The 26,401-nt window shown below is 38.6% G+C and overlaps 5 protein-coding genes across 7 annotated transcripts; 2 read left to right on the top strand and 3 right to left on the bottom strand.

Annotated features, from left to right (window-relative positions):
- Positions 1-728: 728 nt before the first annotated feature.
- LOC133745967 (protein MHF1 homolog) lies at positions 729-4,825 on the bottom strand. Of its 2 annotated transcripts, XR_009863880.1 has the most exons (5): positions 4,124-4,825; positions 3,964-4,035; positions 3,042-3,122; positions 2,621-2,869; positions 729-890 (listed from the first exon to the last, which is right to left on the bottom strand). XR_009863880.1 is itself a non-coding variant. In XM_062174124.1 (4 exons), exons 1-4 carry the CDS (start codon positions 4,206-4,208, stop codon positions 2,721-2,723), a joined length of 387 nt encoding a protein of 128 aa, XP_062030108.1. In that variant the 5' UTR covers positions 4,209-4,824; the 3' UTR covers positions 2,430-2,720. The 2 variants fall into 2 exon arrangements, 1 of the variants encoding a protein (XP_062030108.1); XM_062174124.1 differs by lacking the exon at positions 729-890 and having other exon boundaries at positions 2,430-2,869; positions 4,124-4,824.
- Positions 4,826-5,432: 607 nt separating this feature from the next.
- LOC133744981 (trihelix transcription factor ASR3-like) lies at positions 5,433-7,089 on the top strand. The gene is made up of 2 exons (XM_062172994.1): positions 5,433-6,668; positions 6,800-7,089. Exons 1-2 carry the CDS (start codon positions 5,903-5,905, stop codon positions 7,087-7,089), a joined length of 1,056 nt encoding a protein of 351 aa, XP_062028978.1. The 5' UTR covers positions 5,433-5,902.
- On the bottom strand, positions 7,022-8,908 carry LOC133745966 (magnesium protoporphyrin IX methyltransferase, chloroplastic). 2 transcript variants are annotated; one of them, XR_009863879.1, is made up of 3 exons: positions 8,252-8,908; positions 7,697-8,151; positions 7,022-7,047 (listed from the first exon to the last, which is right to left on the bottom strand). XR_009863879.1 is itself a non-coding variant. In XM_062174123.1 (2 exons), exons 1-2 carry the CDS (start codon positions 8,789-8,791, stop codon positions 7,756-7,758), a joined length of 936 nt encoding a protein of 311 aa, XP_062030107.1. In that variant the 5' UTR covers positions 8,792-8,907; the 3' UTR covers positions 7,570-7,755. The 2 variants fall into 2 exon arrangements, 1 of the variants encoding a protein (XP_062030107.1); XM_062174123.1 differs by lacking the exon at positions 7,022-7,047 and having other exon boundaries at positions 7,570-8,151; positions 8,252-8,907.
- Positions 8,909-10,872: 1,964 nt separating this feature from the next.
- On the top strand, positions 10,873-17,805 carry LOC133743966 (probable alpha-mannosidase At5g13980). The gene is made up of 29 exons (XM_062172053.1): positions 10,873-11,428; positions 11,510-11,593; positions 11,699-11,787; positions 11,956-12,130; positions 12,222-12,341; positions 12,473-12,559; positions 12,661-12,732; positions 12,886-12,999; positions 13,104-13,204; positions 13,293-13,386; positions 13,496-13,663; positions 13,751-13,837; positions 13,953-14,018; positions 14,141-14,197; positions 14,285-14,504; positions 14,616-14,758; positions 14,930-15,007; positions 15,143-15,202; positions 15,288-15,359; positions 15,523-15,570; positions 15,675-15,794; positions 15,950-16,015; positions 16,120-16,232; positions 16,380-16,464; positions 16,555-16,665; positions 16,746-16,841; positions 17,061-17,108; positions 17,214-17,282; positions 17,367-17,805. Exons 1-29 carry the CDS (start codon positions 11,225-11,227, stop codon positions 17,559-17,561), a joined length of 3,042 nt encoding a protein of 1,013 aa, XP_062028037.1. The 5' UTR covers positions 10,873-11,224; the 3' UTR covers positions 17,562-17,805.
- A 7,357-nt stretch (positions 17,806-25,162) lies between these two features.
- LOC133741915 (11S globulin seed storage protein 2-like) lies at positions 25,163-26,271 on the bottom strand. Its single transcript, XM_062169627.1, has one exon. The coding sequence runs from the start codon at positions 26,228-26,230 to the stop codon at positions 25,163-25,165; it is 1,068 nt and encodes a 355-aa protein (XP_062025611.1). The 5' UTR covers positions 26,231-26,271.
- Positions 26,272-26,401: the final 130 nt, after the last annotated feature.

Below are 26,401 nucleotides of genomic sequence, written 5' to 3'. Positions count from 1 at the left end.
GCATATAATAACAACACACCGGGCTAAGGTTGTACTCGGTGTTCTTCTCCAAAAAAAAAAAGGTGCATTCGGTTAAGTTTTTTTTGGCTAGAATCAGCCGTCAAGCTGGTAACTTCAGTTTAACTAATGTCGACGCAAATCGATCAAAACTCTTATCAATTTAGAATAGTTCCGATAATGTTGTCGTTTTTGCTAGATTTTTTGAGGTCTTTTTTTTTTCTTTCAATAATGCCAATGGAGCACGTTGCAATGAATATTCAAAACATTAAGTTGCAAAGGTCGGATAAAAATTTAATAGGAGTCTAATATATTAAGCTAAACGTCTACTACAAAAAAAAAACGCTAAACGTTGATCGAACTATATCAAAATTAACACTGCAATTCATAGCAGTTTGGGGTCATCGAGAGCGACTTCAATTTTTTAGTGCCTAAAAGTCCATTGTTAAGTTGAAATATAAACTATGATAATGCACTTTATGATTTAACGAATCTTATTAGTCGAGTCTAATATTAACAAAACAGATCGACGTGATAAAAGTTCTCATAATAGTAGGATGTTACATCTCCATCTTTTGGAAAATAAATTATGATAAATACACTAAATTAATAATACAATCAATCTTATCAAAACAATGAAATATGGCAATTGAAAATAATACTAACGAGACAGACGTCAAAAAAGTTATCATGTTAATGCGTTACATCCCCATCCTTTATTACACCAAAAAAGAAAATGAAAAAAAAACTCCCTAGTCTCTGTCGTTCCACTAAACTCATTACAGGTAGGTTTTCATGAGGATAGACCTTGTCTTGTTATGCACAATAGAGTGGCCATAACATCTTTTCAGAGCTGAAAGCATTTCCGAACAAGAAACACAGAAAGGGCTCACCTGCACGATTGATTGTCACCCAAGTCGATTACATTGGGGAGGAGGAAGAAGAAAGGTCCCAAAAAAAATCCACAAAATAAAAAGAAGCTGCTGGATGCAGTTGATATGGTCCATCAGGGGGGGGCCATGTGAATTGTAACTTGTAAGTGGTTACAATGGCCTAATAAGAGGACGATAAGATTGGAAATTCCCCACCTGGGACCCTCGACGTAAACAAGACAAATACAAAACTAATTATAGTAATCAAACCTACTCACACACGCATAATAGATTAGCCCACTGGTCTCTCATTCCTAAAAAGCCTGCTGAGGTTTTGTCATTATGATTATTATTACTGCTCTGACAACTAATCCTAAATAATTCTATCATATTATTATCAAAATTTTAGAGTTGAGAAAATCGCTATATTGTAAATTATTTGCTGTTATATGACTTATATCTAATGAGCTAATTTTAAAATTTGAAATTTCAATACTCTAGATCACTAAAAATACTGTAAACAATCAGCTAAGCTCTTAGCCATTGGTTAATGTGGGTAGAGAAAAAAGATTAAAAGAGGCAAGTTTTATCAAGGTGTGTGTTGGCTTAGGCAGGAAGGGAAAGGAATCGGACAGAGGCTTTTAAGGGAACTGAAACTGAAACTGAAACTGAATCCTTCTCTTTTTTCTTTCATCACTCTCACTTTATTATTTCCAGGTTGACTGGACCTGACTTGTTCTCCTTTGGCTTTAAGCTCAAGAAAAATATCTCTCTGACAAAAGGTAATATCAATTTCGTCATCCCTTCCTCCACACCACAACGCATGACCAAACAAAACCAAGGAATCTAAGCCATCTCTCTCTCTCTAATAATTTATCTGGGTTTCAAATTTCTAGGGTTTGGACTTGAACCGAGTCGCACACAAAATTGAACATGTTCCCTGCTTTCCTATTTTTGTTCAATTTACATTTTCCATGCCTAACTAGGCTGACGGCATTGCGCTTGCAACTAAATTGAAAACTGGTTCAATTTTCAATGGACTATCCTATAATTAAGATCTTGGACATGACCAGTAGATAAGTAGATACATAAAGTCCACTTCCCTCATGAAAAGAAAGATAAAAGTCACTAGGTGTGGGTAAGTAGGCTCCATTGAGACAGTAAAAGACGTACCTACAATTCAGATTGGCTGGCCCACGATCAAACATACTTGGGCCAAAGTATGGGGTCACAACTTATACCAAGGATCCCAAAACTGATACTCTTCCTACTTTTCAAAGATTTACCTGTTTTAGTTGTTTTTAACCTTTAGACAAACTTGTTCCTGTAGGGCAGGGAAGTGGAGATTGTTTCCACTGTTAGAATTGGTATACATGCCATACGGATTAGTATGAGATTACTATAATAAAAGGGCTCTACATCCATATAATCAGTCTCGTTCTTCTTCAAAAAGAAGCAGAAACATGAGTAATGTGATCTGATGCTAATGACGAACCAATTAAGGGAGACCACTCAATAGTCGATACTCATGATTTCTGTACTGTAATTACCAGGGTGATGTGGTTATCATTCTGCTATTTGCCAACCTAATAATGGTACAGACTACAGAGTTAAACAAGAGAAAATATGAGAGACGAATAGTTTCACTACTGTAACCTGAACTGGATTTGATGCATGTACTCGAACTTTATCAGCAAGTCAATACAATGCAGACTATTTACTAAAAGATCAGAAAGGTGCAGCTTGCTTACATAACATGAATTGCAAGACCTCGACTAATGTGTAATGTCCCGTGCGAGTCCTTTAGCCTTTAGTCATCAAATTACGACAGAGTCACAGAGACATACTGAGCTAGATATCTGGAATATGGACTATATCTTCAGGTGCTCTGTCATCCTTCTTTGATGCTTTCTTCCTCTTCCTGTCAGACTGAGGTTCTTTAGCTTTCAGATCATCACGGTAGGACCTCAACAAGGCAGCCAGATGTTCATTTCTATGTGCTGAAACCATTGTTTCCAAAGAAGCATTAGTACAGCCAGATTCCAGGCCATATATATTTAAATAAAAGTGGAACAGAAGAACTAGGTTCATACGAACTTGTGGCAAATTTACTATAACATTCAATTTTTATGAAGCCAGTACTTTTGAATCTATAAGGCTTGAAAAACTCACCACAAAGTATGACATCTTCCATATTTGCAGATTTACGACCAGCGTGTTGAGTAAATAACTCCAGGTCCTTTGCCAATTGTTCTGGTTTCAAGACAGGAAGTTTCTGTTAGTTTTAGAACAGTTTTTCTTAATGCTGATTAGAGTCGATGAATCACATATATCATGCCCAATATAGTACGACTTTAGAATGTTGGACTGAACAAATAATGTAAGTTATGACATAAAACTTGTTAGGGTAAATACTTCTGAATTAGACTTGGTGCCTAAATAAGAGACAAGTATTTGTCACAATTCTTAGCAACATTCATAGACCGCCAAATTATTCAAGACCAACTAAACTCCAAAAGTATTATCTGTCAACTTGTGGAGTTAATTACCTTATGAAATCATTAAACAAAGTCTACAGAACCCCTCTAGTGGAAAGAATATGATCCAGCACCACACCAAGTCTCTCAACAACCCTTGATGAGCAATATTCTCAGTCTCACTTCTAAACTAGCACCATTTGACTTGGTGCTTTAAATTAGATATTCAGATACATGTTCATAGATCACAAGTATACAAGGACCAGCTAAATCTGCTTCATGAAATCATCCAACAAAGTCTCAATTAACAAAAATCTGCTTCATTTCACTCGATCGAGATGAGGTTTATCCACTAATTGGATCCAATTCCTAACCAGTAATCACACAGTTATTTTAGCATCAAACAACAACCAAAAAAAAACAAAAAGTACTCAAAGAAAAAACCCCAATCAAAAGAGGCATTCCATTTCCAGTTGGAGTCTTAATCACACAAACACAATAACCAAACCATTCAGTAAATTCCAGTGCTGTGCGCCATAAGAATCGTAAAAATTTATCACAAAAGTACTTCCGATTCTCAATTTCAAACCAAACCAGCAAAGCTTCAAGTAAAATACCAGTAAATTTGAAGGCCAAGTCGGAAATGCAAGCCACCACGGGTTCCGATATCTCCATGCCGCTTCTCTTCGCTGCTCGGAGAACGAGAATTGAAAAACACTGAGAAAGAAAAACCAGAAACGAAATCGAAAGCCGTCGAATTATTGAGAGTGTTAGTACCTTCGGCTTCGGCGATGGAGATGGTGGAGAGTCTGAATCGATCTCTGAGAACCTCGCTCACCGAGTCGTCTTCTTCTCTCTCCATTTTTCCTCTCTTTCTTCTTGAGAAAACTAGGGTTCCGTCGCTACTGGTAACAATTAAGCGCGGGAAAGCGGAGTGAGCTCGGCGCTTCGTGTAATTAATTGAAAATGGTATAAAGAAAGCCTCGTGTTTAAACGCATCGTTTAGTCAGCTACGGCCATCAGACCTTTGACTTATTGGGTCTTCAGTGCACTCAATTGTGACGTACGGATGGACTCGGTTTCATCGATTCAGTTTTTTGTTATTAACCAAAATCAGTAAATCACACCGTAAATTCGGTTAATTGATTATATCGGTTCGGTTCGGTGCGGTTTGTTGGTTTTCAGTTCCAAAAAATCCACCCCTCAATTTCTTATTATTGAGATAAGATACTCACAAGTAATTCAATGTACGGTTTCTATGGAACTCAATTTCGAGTGGTATTTAAAAATCAACCAAGTAGTATGCAATGTTTATCCTTTCCGGGCTAGGAGAGGGAGACATGTCCTCACCCTTTGTTTATGGAGCCCTAGGTTTCGGTACTATGTCCTTACCACCACGAGGTTTGTGTGATTTACGCTTGGGAGATCCACCTTTTGCAGCTTCCGGCCGAGGTACCATTCAAAAAATGAGGAAAAGAAGTCTAGGGGCAAGTTGGAGCCCTAGCCTTGAGAATCTAAAGCGAGGGGTGACTCCACTGACAAGTTAAAGCCGTCGGCTCATCCATAGTGTTTTTAATCAATTGGCGTCAATCTTGAAGCACTACCGGAATGAGCAATCACAATTCAGGCAAGGTCCTCATCATGGCAACCTTCAACCCTAGCTGGTACATTGGAGACCAGAAGCGAGGAGCTCTCCATAGTCGTTGCCTCCTCACACACTAACACCATTAACGTACTCAATGCCCCAACTGCCTCTTGTACATGATGGCCGTAACGAACAAATGAAACCGGCGGCACAATTGTACCGATGGAGAGACATCTAGTGACACATACAATACCTTTTCACTAGAGTTTTTTTGAATGACACCAATAAAAGAAATGACATGAAAAAGTCGATACAACTTATATTCGCCATTACATTGACGTTGTAGCTTTAGATCAATTCAACTTTCTTTTACTTTCACACATAGTAGATAATCTCCTTTGTTTCTGACAACTATTTTCAAGAAGATTACTTGTTTCAAACAAGATTTGCAAATTAAAATGAAGATCTCATGACAGCTGCTCACAGTTTCATGATTAATTGTTAACTTTTATTTATAGTTAAGAAATAATGGTGGCAGATATTATCATCATTTCTGTCTTCTCCAAACAATGAATTGTGAATTCCATATTGGAACAAGGAAATTAAAATACGTTACATTCACCAAAACCTTTACTTTCATTAACTAATAAAAGATAAGCAAATCTCAACTTGTAAGGCATTTCCTTAAGACCAAGGAAAATGATAAGGTAACGCCAAAACCCACAGTATGAGTTACAGACTTTCCAGCACTGCTTGTAAAGGAAATGCACCTATGGAGGGTTGGTGCCCCTATATGGTAGAAAATAAATTCACATTGACCTCAGGAAAGAGCAAAAGGAAGATTAGCCTCTAATTTTGCTTTAAGAGTCGGATAAGATCGTCCCAGATGCGTCATATTGCTCGTCTTTCGTTGGAGTAGTCCTCCGATCTAATCAAAACTTTGTCGAACAAGAGCACTCTTTCAGTCCTCGATGGCATCGGACTCGAGCAAACACGAAGACGGTGGTTCTCCGTCCGACCAAGTTGAGAAATTGCAAGTGCCAAGTGGGAGCAGCCAAGAGAGAATGAAAACAATTAGGCACCCTCGATGGACCAGAAAAGAGACCTTAACCCTTATAGAGGGCAAGAAGGTTATAGAAAATGGGATTCAATTTCAAAAGGGTCGAAGATCAATTACAGCCTTGGGGCCGGATCCTGTTGAACCCAAGTGGGATTTGGTATCATCGTTTTGCAAACAGCGTGGCGTGAGCAGAGGACCGGTACAGTGCAGGAAGAGATGGAGCAATCTTCTTGTTGATTTCAAGAAAATCAGGAACTGGGAGTCACAGATTAAGGGAGAGGCGGAGTCTTTTTGGGTGATGAGGAATGATTTGAGGAGAGACAAGAAACTTCCAGGTTTCTTCGATAGGGATGTTTACAATGTCTTGGACGGAAAAGATGCGACTGCAAAACCAGCATCTCCACTGGCAGTCCTATGCCCAATGCCGCTAAATTCAATACCTATGGAAGATGTGTGTCATGTGACTGAGGAGGCAGCTGCAGAAGAAGAGGAAGAAGAAGTGGAGGAGGAGGAACCTGAGAAATTTTTCAATAGCATTCGAAATGATTCAACAGAAAATGATCTGTTTTCAGATTTTGAGGAATCTGGGCAAGAGGAGACAACCATAAACTCCAAAAAGGAACAAAAGGTGACAGGGAGTCCAACAAAAATATTCACAACTCCTGTGCCTACTCCAGGTGACTAATTCTCATTGAAATTTTATTTCTCATTGAAATTTTATTTCTAATTTCTAGGCATTGATATTATTCCTTTACAAAAAATGTACTTGGAACAAATTTAGAACTCGTCTTTTGATTCCATGTTACAGGTCCGGTAAAGGGGAAACGAGGGCTAGGGTCAGATACCAGGAGAGAGGAGAAACAGAAGCAGAGGCGGTTGTCAAGAGATGGATGTGAAGACAACTGCAGTGACCAGCTGATCAGAGTTCTTGAGAAAAATAGCAAAATGATGAATGCCCAACTTGAAGCTCATAACAAAAACTGCCAATTGGATAGGGAGCAAAACAAGGAGCAAAACAACAACTTACTCGCTGCTATCAAAAATGTCACAGATGCTCTGGTAAGAATTGCAGACAAGTTGTCAACAGAAAAATCCTAAAGAAGCTGCATGCAGTGTACCATGAATGAGATGTTTGGTTAGATCATTAATACATTTTTAAATTCTTCTTATGCTAGTTATTGACATGAAGCTAGCAAATTTTGCTCCTTTTAAGTCTTAGCAACAATGTTTAATCTGTGCTTGACTAGTTATTCTGGTGATTAATCTCTTCCTATCTAGCTATTTGTTCTTATTGCTGGCATCCAGTGTACCACGGATGATAGGTCTTCTTAAGAGTTAGTTATTAGTCATTTCTACCTTGTTCTTGTATCAGTTATTGACATGAAGCTAGCAAATTTTGCCTTTTTTAAGTCTTCACAACAATGTTTAGACTGTCCTTCATAGTTTACTCAGGTGCTAAATCTCTTCCTATCTAGCTAGCTATTGATACAAAAACCTAGGAATTAAAGTTCAGAAGAGTTTCTAGCCATCTAGCTTACCAGAGTGAAACTCAAACAGGAAGACATATATAGCATCATAGGCAATCAATGAATTGAAGTTTCATATAAAGAACACAAAACTGTCATCATACATCGACATTTTGATACGTGAATATCTAGTATACAAAAGAACAATCCATACATACACTTAGAGAGAGAGAACGTACATGTAGAAGAGCTTTACAAACTGTTAGTCGAATGCTCAGATATGGACCTCCCTCCCTTCTCAAATAGGAACAGCCTCAACGAGCCTCGAAAAATAGAACTGTGTTGTTGTTAGTCCTCTCTTCCTTATCCTCCACCCAACCTTCTTCAAAGCCCTCTCCACATCCGCCTCAGAGTGCAGATACGCCCTCGTCGCCTTTGAAGGCCCGGGGAAGAACTCTCCTATCCTCTTCAGGATATCGTAATACAATGTCTTCGGTGCAAAGCTCAGAAGCAACCGATTCTCGGCCAGTGATGCAAGGTGGGCAATCATCCCATCCGCCTTGCTCTGTGGGTAATGAATCAACACATCCAGACACACCACCGTGTCATACTTCCCTTCCAAGCTCTCTAAATCACTCACTTCGAATTTCGGCAATACGACTCCCTCTTTCCCCAAATCAAGCTGCTCTCTTGCCTGTGTGCAGAGTTCAAAATTCCAAAAAGCTCAGAATCAAATAGGATTAACGACGTCGTTTTGAGTAAATTATTAGAGGAATTGGAGAGGGAATTCTCACCTGCTTCTCTGCCTCGGCGACCATGGCGGCGGAAATGTCGGTGGCGGTGACGACGGCGCCTTCATTAGCGAGCGGGATAGCGAGGCAGCCGGTGCCGCAGCCGGCGTCACAGACGGTGACGCCACCAAGCGGACCTTCATCCGTCAACATCTTCATCACATTCTCGACGGTCTTCGAATGGCCGAGCCTGATATCCCTCTGAACTGTGTTGACGTCATCCGTCTCGCCGTAAATCTTCTTCCACCGCTCGAACCCCGACTTGTTGAAGTAGTCCTTGACGACCTCCTTGTCGCCGCCGCCGACCTCCTCGGCCTGGAGCTTCCGCCGGCGCTCGGGGTCGGCGAGGGAGAGAGCGGCGGCGAGTGCGGCCACGGAGCCGCCGCCGATAGCGGCGATGGTGGCGCTGTCGACGTCGGCGGCGACGGAGGGCGGGAGGGCGAGGAGGGGCTTGAGGGTGGCGGGTTTAGTGGGCTTGGGAGAGAATATAGGGTTGGGGTTGCGGAAGTGAAGTGGGGAAGAGAGAGAGGCGGAGAATGCCATTGAGATTGGGTCCTTGAAAATTGGGTGTCTCCGGTCCGGAGAGTGAGGGGGAGTGTAACTAACCGTCGCACACTTTGGGTAGTTGATGAGCTTATCTAGATAGGAGTATTGGATAAGAGAATTCCGTGTTTCCTCGATTCCCGTGGGGCCTTTTTTTTTTCTTTTTCTTTTTTGTTAGAGGCTGTGTTCCGTGTCCTTTCCTTTGAACTCTAGTTTTGAAGGTGTTGGAAACCGAAGCTAGTGGGGTTGGAAATTTGTTAGATTGTAAATTGGTTGCGATGATATGTAATGTGCTCATTTTATGAGTTAATTTAATGGTTTTGAGTTTCTGAGTTTTAATACTCTAAAGCACTATATATAATCTCGTTGTAAACTACAGTAGGGATGACAATAGAGTGGTTTAGAGACGAGGATTTCAGTATGATTTTAAGTTTGTTTCTCACTTTTGCCTCTACCTCACCTTAAAAAAAAATTAAAAAAAAAAAAAAAAACTACAAAGAGAAGCTTCTAACAATACCACTACTAAACTGATCTAAATTAAAGGCCAGGAGAGGCAGATTATTCCTCCATATTCAGGGATTCTAATCTGCATGGCTAAGGGAGGTAACCGCATCGGCTACAACGTTTGTTTCCCGGAATATATGCTTGAAAAGAAATATTCTCAAAGTTTTGAGTAAAAGCTTGAATATCTTTGACCAAAGCTTTATAAGCCAGGGGGGGGGGGGGGGGGATCACACTTCTTGTTGATGGAGTCAATGATAAGCTTTTAATCCCTCTCAACAAGGATCAAAGTTTAATTTAGAGAAATGCTGTTTGGGGGGGGACCAGTGAATTATGAATAAGAGAGCGCTTGAAGTAAGCTGTCCTTAACAGCACTGCATTCTGCAGTAATTTCGTTAGAGTGACAAATTTTTTGGGAACAAGCAATAACAAGGGCCAATTAGAAACTCTCATGACAAAGCTAGCAACAACCTCTTTCTTATTGATGACAGAACCATCAAAGTTTAATTTAGAAGAAATGCTGTTTGGGGGACCAGTGAATAAGAGACTCTTCAAGTTGACATGGTTATGAGTTCTATAGTTGGCACCAATAGCAGCAGTAGAGTGAACAATAAAAATTGGGAAACAGAGTTGAAGATGAGGTTGTTCCTGGCTTCCCAAATTTTCCAGCAAAGAAGTAAACGATTTTCAGCATTAGACTTGAGGCAGTCTTTCTTGAACCTAGAGGAAAACCAATTTTCAAAAATTTGGATACTATGTGTATCCACACCAGCATTTGAGGCAAAGGGGCAGGAAGGAAATATATGGTTTAAATGTTCCACCCCAGAACCACAGAAGGCACAAAAAGAATCAAAATTATTAGTATAACGAAGCAATTCTTGCCCTAGTTTTCAATCCCCCCTCTAGCAAGGAGACGAGAAGTTCATGACTTTAGGAGGGATATATATTAAGACGCAAGATAGCATTCAGAATATTAACATTAGAAAAAGACAAGAAGAACTTGATCACATTGAAACCAAGTTGCAGAACTTCCATTAGCAGCGGGGCCCCAAATAAATCTTCTTTATCTAACTTAGCTTTTGTTTAACTTAGGAGCCAGGTTGCCTTTATCTTAGCTTTTGTTCAACTCTTGCCTTTATCATTATGCTTGTTTCACATGTGAATTTCCATTACATATTTCATATCTATAAACATAACCTCATGCAAATTAATTTGAATGTATGGATGGTTTCACAATAAATTAAGCAAGTTCCCTCATTATTCCAGAATTTGATTGGCAAGAATTTTGCTCCTCCTCAATTTCTTATTCATTCAGGATCTCATACATATTTCATCTTAGGTTTATTTTAAATTTCTACACATATCCTAATTTATCATAAATTCGAGAAATGTAAATGAGAATAAAGTATTTTTGAGACACTAATTTTTTTTTGTGTACTTACACAAAAAATGTCCCAAAAATTATAATTCATATATATCTTCTATTAGCACTGTGAAAGAGACGAGATTAAACATATAAATCAACCGCTATAGAACCATTCTTAACTAGTAGAGCTACAAATCTGTGGTCGGTCAAGAACTCAAGAAATAGTTTCTATGACTCCAAACATCCCCTAAGAAGTGGCGCGCAGCCTTAGCCATAAATCCAGTGACATCACTCCGATCCCGACGCGCCACCGAAACCACCTTTCAAAAACAGCAACCATTTTTACCAAAACCCACTCTACTTACTGTGTCGACTTACACACTCACAAAGAGCCAAACACCAGGACACCTAGCTACTACCGAGTCATCGACAGCGAAACACTCTACTACAAGCCAAGGAATCGTATCGTCGCTTTGATCCTCATCGAAACTCCCGCTTCATCACACCCAACATGTTTTACTATATGTAAAACACACACCTTTCTGGGAAACCATTCTCGCATTTCAATGGCCGTCCTGGCTTGCTTTAGGCTCGTACTAGTATTCACTGTGTTTCTATATGCGGCGGAGTCGAAGTACATACAGTACAATACGACGTCGGTCCTTGTTCCCGGGAAGCTGAACGTTCATTTGGTCGCTCACACCCACGACGACGTCGGATGGCTGAAGACCATTGACCAGTACTATGTTGGCTCCAATAATTCCATCCAGGTTTGCTTCCTCTGTTGATTGAATCTTATTTTTTTGTTATTTCAAGTGTTGTTTGCTGAACCAGGATTTGAATGATCGCAGGGAGCTTGTGTTCAGAACGTGCTGGATTCGTTGGTTCCGGCATTGTTGGCTGACAAGAACCGCAAGTTTGTATACGTTGAGCAGGTGATTATTACTGATTTCATTTTTTTTTTCCCTCTATTTAGTGTAAAAATTGTGATGAAATTAGATTTTTTGAATGTGAATATGAATTTGGGGTGGATTTCGTAGGCATTTTTCCAAAGATGGTGGAGAGATCAGAGCGAGGAGGTGCAAGACACAGTCAAGGAGCTGGTCAGCTCTGGTCAACTGGAGCTCATGTACTGAAATAAATGCAATGGCTTTAATATTACTTTCGATTTTTAGATGAAAATGGCTGAGTTATTGGATATTAGGAATTTAGGAGTACTAAAGGTTTGAAATTTAGATCAAACTTTCAAAAGTTTTTGCCTATAAATAGGTTGTTCTTGTTGTTTTTTGGGTTGCAGAAATGGGGGGATGTGTATGCACGATGAGGCGGCTCCCCATTACATTGATATGATTGATCAGACAACTCTGGGGCATCGATTTATTAAGCAGGAATTCAATTTGACTCCTAGAATCGGTTGGCAAATTGATCCATTTGGACATTCTGCTGTGCAGGCTTACCTTTTGGGGGCTGAGGTCTATATGCTTTCTTCAACTTGTTTTTGAAAATGCTAACTATTAGAAACCGTCTCTTGTAAGTTGACTCACAGCTCTTTTGTTGGCCTAGGTTGGATTTGACTCTCTTTTCTTTGCGCGAATTGATTACCAAGACAGAGCTAAACGAAAAGTTGACAAAAGCCTTGAGGTTGTGTGGCGGGGTTCTAAGAGTCTAGGTTCATCTGCGCAGGTGAGTGATGCAAAGTTATGCTGTTCTGATCTTTCTGTTCAGATGAATTTTATATATAAATGGTGGATAGATTGCTATGCTCTTTCTATGTAGTCTTGATTGCTTACTAATCGAGCTACTTGTGCGTGTAGATTTTTGCTGGTGCATTTCCTGCGAATTATGAACCTCCAAGTGATAATTTCTACTTTGAAGTTAATGATGCTGCCCCTATTGTACAAGTGAGTCCACAGTCAAGCAATGCTCACAGGATGTTGCAAACTCGACATCTATCTGTTCACTTCTGTTTGTAGACTTATCTGTTTTGCTTCCTTGTGTGAAGGATAATATGGATTTGTTTGACTACAATGTGCCGGACCGCGTTAATGATTTCGTATCTGCTGCTTTGTCACAAGTAAGACACAGGGCATTTTATTTGGATGTGTATGAATTTATCACTTCCTCAACAGTTTGAGTGGTCTCCCAGTCATTCATTTGTTCCTATATCTTATTTAAAGAGAGTCCAAATCTGTCAAGGATTATGTATATACTTGTTTCAATTTTGCAGGCGAACATTACTCGGACAAATCATATCATGTGGACCATGGGAACTGATTTTAAGTATCAATATGCTCATACATGGTTTCGGCAGATGGATAAATTCATTAATTATGTGAATCAAGTTAGTTCACGTACTACTGCATTTTTTGTCATTTCAATAGCATCATATTTAAAGACTTGCTTCATTTTCTGTGCTAATGGACTTACTGGATTGCATGGTTGTAGGATGGGCGTGTCAATGCCCTGTACTCAACCCCATCAATATATACTGATGCCAAATACGCCGCAGATGAGTCATGGCCGATCAAGAGTGATGACTTCTTTCCGTGAGTTTAAATTTTTCAGATTTAAAGTCACTAACAGGTATCCATTCCTTTTCCTGTTTGTTGACCAATAATCATGTGTATTTATCAGATATGCTGACAATGTAAATGCTTACTGGACTGGATACTTTACAAGCAGACCAGCCCTCAAAGGCTATGTAAGAGTGATGAGTGGCTACTATTTGGTATACTTTCGTGAACACTTTAGCTTGTATCAGTGAGAATTATGTTTTAGGCTCTTAGAATGATAACAAGACCAAGGTTTATGTAAATTGTGCTTTAATTTATGAACAGGCAGCAAGACAATTGGAATTTTTTAAGGGACGGAGTAAATCAGGGCCCAACACAGAGTATTTGGCTGATGCTTTAGCAATTGCTCAACATCATGATGCAGTTAGTGGCACATCTAAGCAGCACGTGGCTAATGATTATGCAAAACGGCTTTCAATAGGTTATGTGGAGGTAAAACTTTCTTGCTACTGCTATTCTTAGTAGTTAATATACTTTTTTCTTATAATCCAATGCTTTCCACTGAACTGTCTTTTGCAGGCGGAGAAAGTTGTCGCAGAATCACTTTCTTGCATGACAGAGTCATCACAAGCTGGTTGCAAGAGTGTTGTAACCAAGTTTCAACAGGCAAAATATAGTTACCCCCTTTCCTTTACTTTTGGGCTGTTTCACTCCACACCTAGTACATACTGACACTTCGTCTTTCTTTTGGTCTCATTCATTCAATTATATTCTGTCTCAGTGTCCCCTTCTGAATATTAGCTATTGTCCATCGTCAGAAGTCGGTCTTTCAAAGGGGAAAGACCTGGTGAGCGATAGTTCTATGATGACATTTTCTCGCTTTTTTTCTGATTAAAGAAAAAATCTGTCATGTTTTGTTGTTAATCAAGAAGTAAATATTATTAATTTCATGACCTACTCGCTTTGTAGGTTATTGTTGTCTATAATTCTCTGGGATGGAAAAGAAAGGATGTGATAAAGATTCCTGTAAGTAATTATTTTCTGTTATATTTTGTTTTGAACACTTGGTTTGATCTTTTGACCGGATGATCTCATCTTACTGACCTTGTACAGGTTGTCAGTGAAAATGTCATTGTAAAGGACTCTACTGGAAAAAAAATTGAATCACAGATTCTACCCCTGCTTAATGCATCCCTAAGCATAAGAAACAACCTTGTTAAGGCATATCTGGGTTTATCTCCGAGTGTGACCCCAAGTTATTGGCTTGCATTTTCAGCAACTGTACCACCTCTTGGCTTTAGCACTTACATTGTCTCAAGTGCCAAAAAGACAGGTTAACCATCTGAATTCCAATTTGTTTGATACTCATGCAAGATAGAGGAAAGATTAGTTCTGCATAATTTCTTAGATTTTGTTTCATTGGCCATGCACCTGGCAATTGCAGCTACTACTTCAGAGCGACTTATTACAGAGTACAAGACAGAACAAAGTCAAAATAATGAAATCGAAGTGGGGCCAGGGAACTTGAAACTCATTTATTCTGGAAATGATGGAAAACTAATTGAATACAAAAACAGCAGAAGCTCGGTATGTGTTTTAGCTGACATGCTCAGTTTCAATTCAAGAATATTTTTTCTAACAACTTTTTTCTCTGATGCTTGTTTCCGTGAAAATCATTGCTAAAATTCTGTTTATTTTCCTTTATAATTGTATATATTGCGTGCATCTGAACTTCTGAATTGATGTTTATAATTGAAGCTCAAAGAGTCGGTAGATCAATCATTTAGCTACTACCCTGGAGATGACGGAAAGCATGCAAATAAATCTGATTTACAGGTAACAAAGAGCATTGGTTGTTTTCCAAATGTCCTTTAGTCATGATTATATTGCGGTTGAGAGATATTTTAAAAGTATATGTGCGCGTGTGTGTGTCTAGCAAAGCCTAACATTCTTTAATTTTTTTTTTTGAAGGCCTCTGGAGCTTATATTTTCCGTCCTAATGGTTCATATCCCATTAACTCCAAAGGAGAGGTATGACATGATATTTTTTGAAAGACTGTTGGATATGTTATGAAACCACAATGAGAAATAGAGGAGTTACCATTATAATTTTCAGGTTTCTCTTACTGTTTTGAGGGGTCCATTGTTAGATGAAGTACATCAGAGGATCAACTCGTGGATATACCAGGTGGTTATCCTGCACTTATCACTCAATTGAACACTGTATCTGGCATTGTGTCAAACCTTCTTTCTCTGTTAATGCTCAAATTATAAACATGGAGAATATGATGTAAGGCTTTTGGCACGAAGATTTCTTTATTAATGTTAGTATTTGTTTCATACTTCAACAGGTCACTAGAGTGTACAAGGAAAAAGAGCATGCTGAGATTGAATTTACTGTGAGTTAACTGCGCTGTATAATGTATTATCTATTTCATCTGCATGTGATTATCATATAACTAAAATTAGAGTTTCTCTTTGTACAATAACATTCTCTTTTCAGGTTGGGCCTATCCCAATTGATGATGGAATTGGCAAAGAGATTGTAACGAAGATTACAACCAGCATGAAGACTAACAAACAATTCTACACAGATTCTAATGGGCGTGATTTTATTGAAAGAGTAGGTTATGTGCTTGCTTTCATTTGTAGGATAAAATCATAATATATAGAACCTGTTTGCAAGCTATGAATACCTTTGTTCAATGTCTGCAAGGTTCTAGAAACAAGTGAGTCTATGGTGTAGCACTACATCGTAGATAATTTATTGTTTTGCAGATTCGAGACTATAGAAAAGACTGGGACCTGGAAGTGAATCAACCTGTTGCTGGAAATTATTATCCGGTATGATCCACCTATCATTTTGTACTTAGAGTAGAAGAAGTTTAATTAATAATTAGAACTACAATTCTGATTTGATTAATTTCCTTTACCATCTGTCCTTTCAGATTAATCTGGGAATGTACACGAAAGATAACAGCAAAGAGCTGTCAGTATTAGTAGATAGATCTGTGGGTGGATCCAGCATTGTGGATGGACAATTGGAACTTATGATTCATAGGTTTGTTCTGCGACTTCTGTCCCTCTCTTGGAGTCCAGTGTGTTACTTTTGTTCTTGATTTCACTTCATACGTGGTCTGTGAAAAGTTATTTTTCTCTATATGAAGTACTTCAGAAGAAAATGAACATGGAGTTTCCCCTTTTTCAGGAGGTTGCTCTATGATGATGCTCGAGGTGTTGGAGAAGCACTAAATGAAACTGTGTGCATTCAAGATGATTGCAAGGGACTAACAGTAAGATCATAAAAACCAATTTATGGTCCGAAGTGTCAACAAAGACCAAAATTTTAGCATCTGATTTGTTAGATTAAAATGCTTTGACAGGTCACAGGAAAGTACTATCTCAGACTTGATCCTATAGGAGAGGGTGCTAAATGGCGTCGATCACTTGGTCAGGAGATATACTCTCCATTTCTTTTGGCCTTCACAGAACAGGTAAAAGAAGGAAGTTGATGTGCTTCTTTTTGATAGCGTAGGTCATCTGTAGTTAAAATGAATTGTTATTTTTCTTGTAGGATGGAGATCAGTGGACAAAATCTCATGTCACAACCTTTTCGGGAATGGATCCTTCCTACAGTTTACCAGATAATGTTGCAATACTAACCATCCAGGTTTGTATTTCTCATCAAGAAGTTGATCAAAGATAAGCAAACCACCTCGTTTTTATTTGGTGAAATGTGGGGTAATCATTATCTATATATCACTGATAAATGTTTCATGGAACTAAACTCTGCACTCCTAATGGAGTACAACCTATCATGAATTCCATGGCAGCTCCCTCTGAAATATACCGGAATTACATTATTGATATCATTTCTTGAACTCTGCAGGAGCTGGAAGATGGAAAAGTTCTCTTTCGCCTGGCACATTTATATGAGGTTTAATTAGTTTCTTTCTTATATACTCTTAGATTTCAGTTTACAAATTAATCAATGCATTCTAATAAGAATTTGATTTCTCTTATGAATTGCATGAAATGATAGATTGAAGAGGACAAGGATCTTTCGGTTATGGCAAGTGTAGAACTGAAAAAAGTGTTTCCAGACAAGAAGGTAGATACATATTGATCCTTTATTACTGGTGAATACTAGCCATCCGAGTTCTCTTTGTAATGTCTACCTTTTGATCAAATCCAGATAAAGCAAATAACAGAAATGAGCTTATCTGCTAATCAAGGAAGAGCTGAAATGGAGAAGAAGAGATTGGTCTGGAAAGTAGAAGGCTCCTCTGAAGAAGAACCAAAAGTGTCGAGGGGAGGACCTGTTGATCCAACAAAGCTGGTGGTGGATCTTGCTCCAATGGAAATTCGAACATTTACGATCAACTTCTAGTCCAAGAATTTGACTGCTGAAAAGTCAAGGTGGTTACATATGCTCTCTCTTGTATGTGGGTTGGTAATCAAGTGTTTGGACTCCAAGCATTGGCATTACTTCGACTACATGTTTGATGAGTTCTTCAAGTGCACTCATGCCTCTTGCCGTCAGCGGCACTGGTATGGGATGGAACTGGAAATCTCCATTGTTAGTGCTTGTAATGAAACTATCATATTCCATCAATAAAATCATTTTTTTTTTCCTTTTGCGAGATTAGCAATCGTCTATTTCTTGATCTAAAAGCCAGCTTGCTGACATTGGGGGAAGGAAAGACATTTGCTACAAAACAGTATTTCCTTTGCCACACCATCTGATGGCATGTCGTTGGTAACACATAATGGAGATTCAGTGAGTGAATTAGAGGTATAAAATCCATTTTTTTTTTTTTTTAAAGAAGCGGGAGTAGGACTAAATCATCACCCTAACCCGAAATTTTATTAATATGAAGTAAAAGTACAAAGGAGCCTGTGGACCAAACCAAAAACAGGCTCAAGAAGACAGCCAAATTCAAGAGACTGAGCAAACATACAAGAGAGCTCAAGCCCTAACAAAAACCCAACTGAAAGGGGAACAAAGAAAGAATGTATGTATCAAGCTACCTGAATCTATAAGTTGGCCAAGCATTAAAATCACGTCCAAAGCAGGAGCCAAGAACTGGGGGAGAATGCCCCAAGCATGATTGCCCTCATGAGAAGCACCAAAGTCGGCAAGGACATCAGCTGGAACATTGCCTTCCCTATAGATGTGTGTGACCCGAAGCTGCAAGTTCCTCGCCATTGCCATTCCATATATTAACCTCATTTAAAAGCGAAAGGGAAGTGCAGAAAGTAATAGAGGTCAAGTGACTAGATTTGGAGATCTTTATAGAAAAATTCTAACTCTAATTGCATCTAATTTCAATCCGGAGTTTTTTTTTTTTTTTTTTTAATAGAGTGAAATGAACAATCTCATTGAGAATCAACAATGTAGATTTTAACAGAAACTCGTTCTCAAAAGGAAAACATTAGAACTAAAACATCAAGAGGCAGTGGGGTAATGAGAATGAATCACACACTTCTACCTCCTCATACATTTTGTCATCCATAATGAGGCAGTGGGGTAATGAGAATGAATCACACACTTATGTGTTGTATGGGCTCTCATAGAATTTGAAAGACTTTTATGATTTATCACTGCATTAATGTAAACATGTAACAAATGTCTAATAAACAAAAGTTTACCATGTAAACTTCTTTTTTTTTGAACGAAAATAGGTCAGCTTTTTCATTAAATTCAGTAAGCAGTACAAAAACGAAACACCCCTATGTAAACTTCTTAATTAAGTTAATTTATAATTCTATATATACAAACTTTAAGAACATTTTTTTGTTTTGAATAGAAATTAATATCATTAGAATCAATAGCCGGCAGCAGCCAATAGCTAGAGTCTATTTGCACTTACAACAAGATATCCGACAAGAAAATTCAGAATATCCTATTCTAAGCAAAACAAACTACAGGTTGATGATAAGTTTGTTGTATTAAGATTTATGTAGACTTTTTTTTAGTTAATGATTTAAAAAGAATTCACGGATCTCTAAAATTCTACGAAATTTAAGTAGGTGGATTTATAAAATCTTTAGAATTGTATAGATTTTGAAAGATAAACTTTTATGGATTTTTGAAGACAAAAGATCAACTTGTATGGGCTCTCATAGAATTTGAAAGACTTTTATGATTTATCACTTCATTAATGTAAACATGTAACAAATGTCTAATAAACAAAAGTTTACCATGTAAACTTCTTTTTTTTGAACGAAAATAGGTCATCAGCTCTTTCATTAAATGATTAAATTCAGCAAGCAGTACAAAAACGAAACACTCCTATGTAAACTTCTTAATTCAGTTAATTTATAATTCTATATATACAAACTTTAAGAACATTTTTTTGTTTTGAATAGAAATTGATATCATTACTTCATTAGAATCAATAGCCGGCAGCAGCCAATAGCTAGAGTCTATATGCACTTACAACAAATATCTGACAAGAAAATCCAGAAAATCCTATTCTAAGCAAAACAAACTACAGGTCGATGATAAGTTCGTTATAATTAGTGAACTTATAAACAAATTAAGAAACTCCATGTCTTCTAGGGCAAAATCATTCTCTAGCCTCCCATTAGCTAAATACGCAATTGTGGTACCAATAGAAAGCTACTTCCTAGCCAACAAGTAGGAGAAACTCCTTATCCATAAGTCGCTTGAAAAAATACCAATCTCATTCCACATAATTACCAAATCCCATAACTGAATGATCCGAAAACGATTGGTCCTGGACCATATAACGATCCAACTGCCCAAAAAGGTCCACCTCATAGGCCAGACCCATCCTTATCACTAAGTCATAAGTTAGGGTTGTAAGACACCCTCCTTATAGGCCCATAACATAGAGCCAGACAACCCAAATTTGAGCCCAACCAAAGGCCCAAGCTCAAACCCGAGCAAACTGAGTAGAAACCTTAGCTTACCTCTGCCAATCCACTGCAGTCGCCACCAAGCTTTCGAGCTGCCGACCTTTCCAGCACCGCATCAACGTTGACAATCTGCTACCGCTCTCCTGCAAAAACGCAATAGCAATCAGCAATCCAAGCTTGTAAAAAAGCAATCGGCCGGACCAAGAAAAGAATAGGAAATGCACTGTCGACTATGTTGCTTCAACACCGCGCGCAAAACACCGTTTCACCGCTGACCACAACAAGGAGATTGAAGCCACCCTGCCTTTCGACGCTTCCTCCCACCTCTAAACCAGCTGTCGTTGCTGCACCAGGTTCCGATCTGATTACAAAAGAGATCAGCTCGCCTTCAGACTTGTCGATCGTCACCGCCAACTCGCTCACCTAGCTGGAAACGGCTCTAGGAATGGTCAGGCAAACAGCTGTCGCTTGCACGAAACCCTAGACCGGTCTTTCTTGATAGTAGGCTTTTGTTATTGTTTACAAACTTTAAGGACATATTATGGAGAAGAGGCAAGAAATCATTCTTAATTCATCATAGATCACAATTATTTTTATCCTTTACAAGAATTACATACCACCAATTAATTTTCATTTTATTTAACTTCATGATTTTAACTTCTAGATATATAAGAACATTGGGTTGTAGAATTGAATTTAAAGCGAGTTTTTTCTAATATATTTTTTGTGTTTCTTTTGGTGATAGAAAAATATTAGAGGAAAAGAAAAAAAATGAATGAAAACATGTGTAGCTGCATTTTTTTTCTTGCCATAAAAGTTTATGGGTAAAAAAGATAAAGTTAAGTAAATAAAAACGTGGTAAAAAATAACGTCGATTTTGTGTTTTGTATGTGAATGCCAAAGATACACACTTTGATAATAGGTATGGAAGTCTAGCTCTAGTTTCCTTTTTAGATGTGTTCTACCAGCACTTTATCAAAGGAAATAAAACAATCAAATATCAGCTTCAGCCAGTACATATATAGCTAAGTAACAACACAAAAGAGTTGGCAAATTTTGCTTGTTTGATTTCATTCAGCCAGTCTTTGGCCAGAAACTCAATAAGAATCTGTGTATGGAATCGTAAGTTTAGATTCTGAAGTGCGAAGCCAATATCAAATGCAGAAGATTGCACTGTTGTGGTCATAAACGGAGACATGACATGGATTAGTTTAAATCTAAGAACATAAATGGAGTGGAATTATTGACATTGTTCATGTCGATGGAGAAAAGGTTTATGCTTTTTATATTTATAATGATGAAGTTTTATCTTTTTTTTTTGTTTTTTTAATCAAACCTCGCAAATGCGAGGAAAAATATTTATTAAAAGTAAAGGAAAATACAAGTAAGAGGAGATGACATATCCTGCACCATCCAGAAGTAAAGTACTACTAATGAGGAATGACAGACATCATCCTGCCTTCCAAAACAAAAGAAATCATCTAAAACGAAAATTAGGGAGACCCAACTTATCTCTTAAACAAAATTGATTAACGAAACTAGGAGATGAATCAAACCAAGTAAAGCCCGTACCAGAAGCGCCAAAATTGGCCAATGCATCAGTCACCTAGTTACCTTCACGAAATATATGTGAGCAACGAAATTGCATCATTGAAATGTGATGCACACAATTCTTCCATGTCACCTGTAATTGCCAAGGTACCATCTGGGGGGACTGGAGAAAATTTAGAATTAGGGACGAGTCAACTTCAAGCCAAATATGCTTCCAATCTCGAACCCATGCAAGCTTGATTGCCTTGATCACTTCCATAACCTCCGCAGCAATGGAACTAGGAATGTCAAGGGATGATGAAAAGGCACCGACAACCTCCCCATGATAATCACGAAAAACACCACCATAACCTGAACGATCCTCCCCTCGCTTCCAAGCACCATCTGTGTTAACTTTGAACCAACCAATAATGGATGGATGCCAATTCACCTCGTAAATTTTTGGGGCACAACGCGGCCTACAAGTAGCACCAAACCTCTTCAAGACACAAAGCTCCTGTATGTTGTTAAACATATGTCCAGTAGCTATGCGACTAGAAGCATAAACATGGCCATTAATTAACCTGCAAGCCATAGCAACATCTGGAGTAATGCCCTCATATCTCACCTTATTCCTTGTTTGCCAAATAAACCAAAGAGAGGCACAGAAACAAGCAACCCATAATTCTCTCAATTGGGGGCTGCGACCAACCATTAAACCCAATGCAAATAGGTCATGTAATGAATTAGGAATGAAACCCAACTCAAATTTTTCCAACATAAAAGACCACATAGACCTTGCATATGGGCAGTGAAGAAATACATGCTCTTTGGACTCCGTCTGTTGCCGACATAATAGACACATTGAACACAATGAGACACCACGTCGTTGTAAAAAATCCTCAGTTAGCACCCTTCCCCTCAATACTTTCCAAACTAAAATTGACATACGAGGTGCCACATATTTACACCAAACCAATCGCCCCCAATCCACCGTAGGTAAAGAAGGCCTTACAAAATGAAAAGCCTCTCTTGCCGTGAGTGTGCCAGAAGAAGAGGCTGACCAAATTAATTTGTCTTCTTCCTGTGGATTAAATGCAATTGGAATACTGGTAATAATATCACAAAGATCCGGAAAATGCAATTGGAGAAGATGAGGGAGATCCCAGTGGCCATCATGAATATAATCATTAACAAATCCATCCATCTGCTCCACCACCCCTTCATAAGCTCCAAAAAAGTTCTTTAGAGGAACACCAATAAAATTGTCATTCCAAAAAGAAATTTGGGAACCAGAACCAATGAGCCACCTACCTTGTGATATAACTTTAGGCCAAAAAATTTTCAAGCCAGGCCAAATAGATGAGATGGCATAAGAACTCCGAGGCCTACCATGCCGAATAAATCGTCCACGAAGAAATTTACAGCCTTCCGAAGAGGAAGAAAGAACTTCCCAACACTTTTTAAGAAGAAAGGATTGATTCAATACGGTCAAACGCTTTAGCCCCAAGCCACCCTCCTCCAAGGAAGTGCAACAAGTCTTCCATGCAATTAGAGGCACACTTTTTATCCTTAATTTGATACAAATACTCATACCACAAACTCGTCAAATACGAAAGCTGTCGAACACAGCATTGGATCAAGTGATTATTATTCCGTAGTCAAGAGAGATTTTATGTATACAGTAGAGAAAGAAATGTTGATGGTTGAAATGTATAAGAGCTACTGGAAAGAAGGGATTTCAAATGAAATAGTGAGATACAAGTTTTTCAAATTGAGTTCCGATAAGTGTGAGTGGATTGAGAAAGATACTGCATGTAGGTGATCTTGCTCTCTTTGTTGGCTCCAAATTTTCAGGATGCATGCCAAATTAATTGCATATATATCCATGATTATTGTGGTTCTAAAAATGATCATTTAAGTGTTTATAACATGGAAAGTCAATAAACATATTCACATGCAGGCTCACAACACAGATTTTATCAAGGACGTATTGAAGAAGAGTAAGATAGAATTGGGTCCTATATATTTGGGTTTAGACTGAACCGTTTTTGTGGTGTTTTCAGTTTGTTACGTGTTTCTTATCCCGGTTGCAACTATCCTTAACCTTCGGTTTATGCTTTATGTACTAGTGATTCTTTTTACGTTTATTATTATTCAGACCAAATAAAGGACCAATTCTGATTGAGATTAAAGAGTAACTCGCTTCATGGATGGTTTCTGCATGGCCATTGTATTTGTCCGAGTCGTTTTGCCTTGTAAAGTACGTTGATCTCCCTTGTAAAGTTGCCTTCTCGGGTTGGACGAAATCGCTTATGCATTTTCTAGGTTCGATTTTGAAAAGATTAGTGCTGCTATTAGACTCTTGCATGTTGTCGCCGTCGCATCAGAGCCGGCCATGCGCTAAGATGTTAGATCATCAACATCCATTGCTTCTGATTCCCAGTGAGTAGAAATTTACATGGAATTTATAAAACGTCGACTCTGATAACACATTGATCAAATAAGTCTACGCGCGGAATAAGCGATTTTGTGGATATTCAAAAGGATGGTCAGTAGTTGTGGAAAGAGATTTAGGAGTGACTCTAGTAAATGTAAATCCATCCCGTAGGCTTTAAGGGTCTGACAAGAAAGACTCAATCATTCGTCTTCCTCCTCTGTATGTTCCATATTACCAAAGGGAGCATTGGTCACCTATATTGTGTCATTGTTATGTCCAAAAGGCTATAATTTGATTAATTAATATCAAACACAGAAAAATGCACTGTTGCTCTCTTTGATGGTTTTCATTCATCAACTTCAGTGCTGGCTCCAAATATTCCAGGATGCATGCCAAATTGCACTCTTTGATCATTGCGGTTCTAAAAATGATCATTTTAGTGTCTATAACATGGAAAGTCAAACATATTCACAGGCTCACAACACAGATTTTATCAAGGACGTATTGAAGAAGAGTAAGATAGAATTGGGTCCTATTTGGCTTTACACTGTATCGTTTTTGTGGTGTTTTTAGTTTATGACATATTATCCCGGTTGCAACTCTCCTTAACCTTACTAGTGCTTCTTTTAAGGTTTCTTATTATTCAGACCAAATAAAGGAACAATTCTGATTGAGATTAAGGGAGTAACTCGCTTCATGCATGGTTTCTGCATGGCCGTTGTATTTGACCGAGTCCTTTTGCCTTGTAAAGTTGATCTTCCTTAGTACAATGTTAAATACTTTTGTGAGTAGGGAAAGAAAAGATTCAAGACATTAAAACACACTTGTACACAGTGAAACACAGAGCTTGTGATTCTGATTTCTTTCTACTACTGAAGGGTTTAGGGTTTTTATAGTTCACAACAATTGAATATTAACTTTTCAAAGTTTTTTTCCTTTTTTATTTATTGAATGAAATTAACAATCTCATTGAGAATCAACAACACAGAAACTCATTCTCAAAAGGTCAAACATACGAACTAAAACCACTACTAACGTTAATGAAAAATTGTAAACTAAAGCATGATAGACAACATCTCCAAACTGATAGCAATGAAACCTAAAGCAAATAACGCTTATTATATTAGCTCATCGGTTCACTTGGGAGGAGGGAAGAAAATTGCATCAGAAGTTCTTTTTGATCGGAAGAGCTTCTCCGTATCGGAATCCACGTTGAATGAAGCCTCAAGCACCTGAGGAGATAACGCCTTCCAAGCACCAATACTTCCAGCCAAATGAGTGAATATTGGATTGGGAGTAGTGATGATGGAGAACCATTCCAAGCCTTCCGGATCAGCAATCTTTGAAACAACAAAGAATCGAGGAACGATGAACAATTTGCCAGCTGTAACAGTAGTTTCCAAGACCCTCTTCCCATCGACACCAACAACTTGGACACGACCACTGCCCCTAACAATATAGGTCACCTGCAACGCAGAGTCACAAGAAAACCCAGGGGAGCACATAGCACTTCCGTCCAACCTAACAAGATCAGCACCAAGCCCAACTTCTCCGACCAAAGGAAGGTTCTTAGTATTCAAAACAACAACTCTTCCACCGCCTTTAATGTCAACATCAAGAGGAGCCTCTTCGCAATTCAATGTCATCCCATCTCTATGTTCTTTGTTTGGCTCAGGCAAATTGGTTCCCCCCAACTTAACAATGCCCTTGCCGGTTTGCTTGCCAACAAGAGTCTTCACAACATTCTCCTCCAAATCCCATGCTCGGCTGACAAACTCAGTTGAGAAGCCGGTGAAAATTCCATTAGAACCATTAAGATAGAAGTCAGTGAACTCTCCCCTTTTGTGAGCTGTTTTGGTATCACCCAAGAAAAGAACCACAAACTCAGTGTCCTCCTTGTTGTACCACCAAGTGACAACTCCAAAAGGGAGGGCAATAGCATCACCCTTCTTTACTGGAAGAACCTTTTCTTCCTTCTCTGGCAGAACAATTCCGACTACTCCATTACCTTGAAGGACATAGGCAACTCTGGCAGAGTCAGAGTAATTGGGGAGAGCAAAGCCGTCCTTCTCCAGAGAGAGCTTGGCAGCTCCGATGTCACCTTCACGGAGCATGGGAAGCTCCGACGGGGACCAGGCAGAGTAGGAACCGCCATCTCCTTCATAAACCTTCTTAGCCAACCTTGGTGTAAGATCAATTTCCATCTTTTCTCTAACCCAGAATGCGAAAAACCCAAAACGAGAGCAAAGTGGTGATAGTACTAAATATCAAGAACAATGTGTGTGAGCGAATGAGAAGTGCAGATGTTTGGGGGTGTATATATAGCAGGACTATAGGAGTATATCATCTTCTACAAGGAGAAAGATTCCAAGGGA

This window comes from Rosa rugosa, chromosome 4, assembly GCF_958449725.1.
Source record: "Rosa rugosa chromosome 4, drRosRugo1.1, whole genome shotgun sequence".
NCBI classification, from domain to species: Eukaryota; Viridiplantae; Streptophyta; class Magnoliopsida; order Rosales; family Rosaceae; genus Rosa; species Rosa rugosa.
The sequence above is the reverse complement of the archived record's forward strand: the minus strand, read 5'-3'. Positions and strand labels throughout refer to the sequence as shown.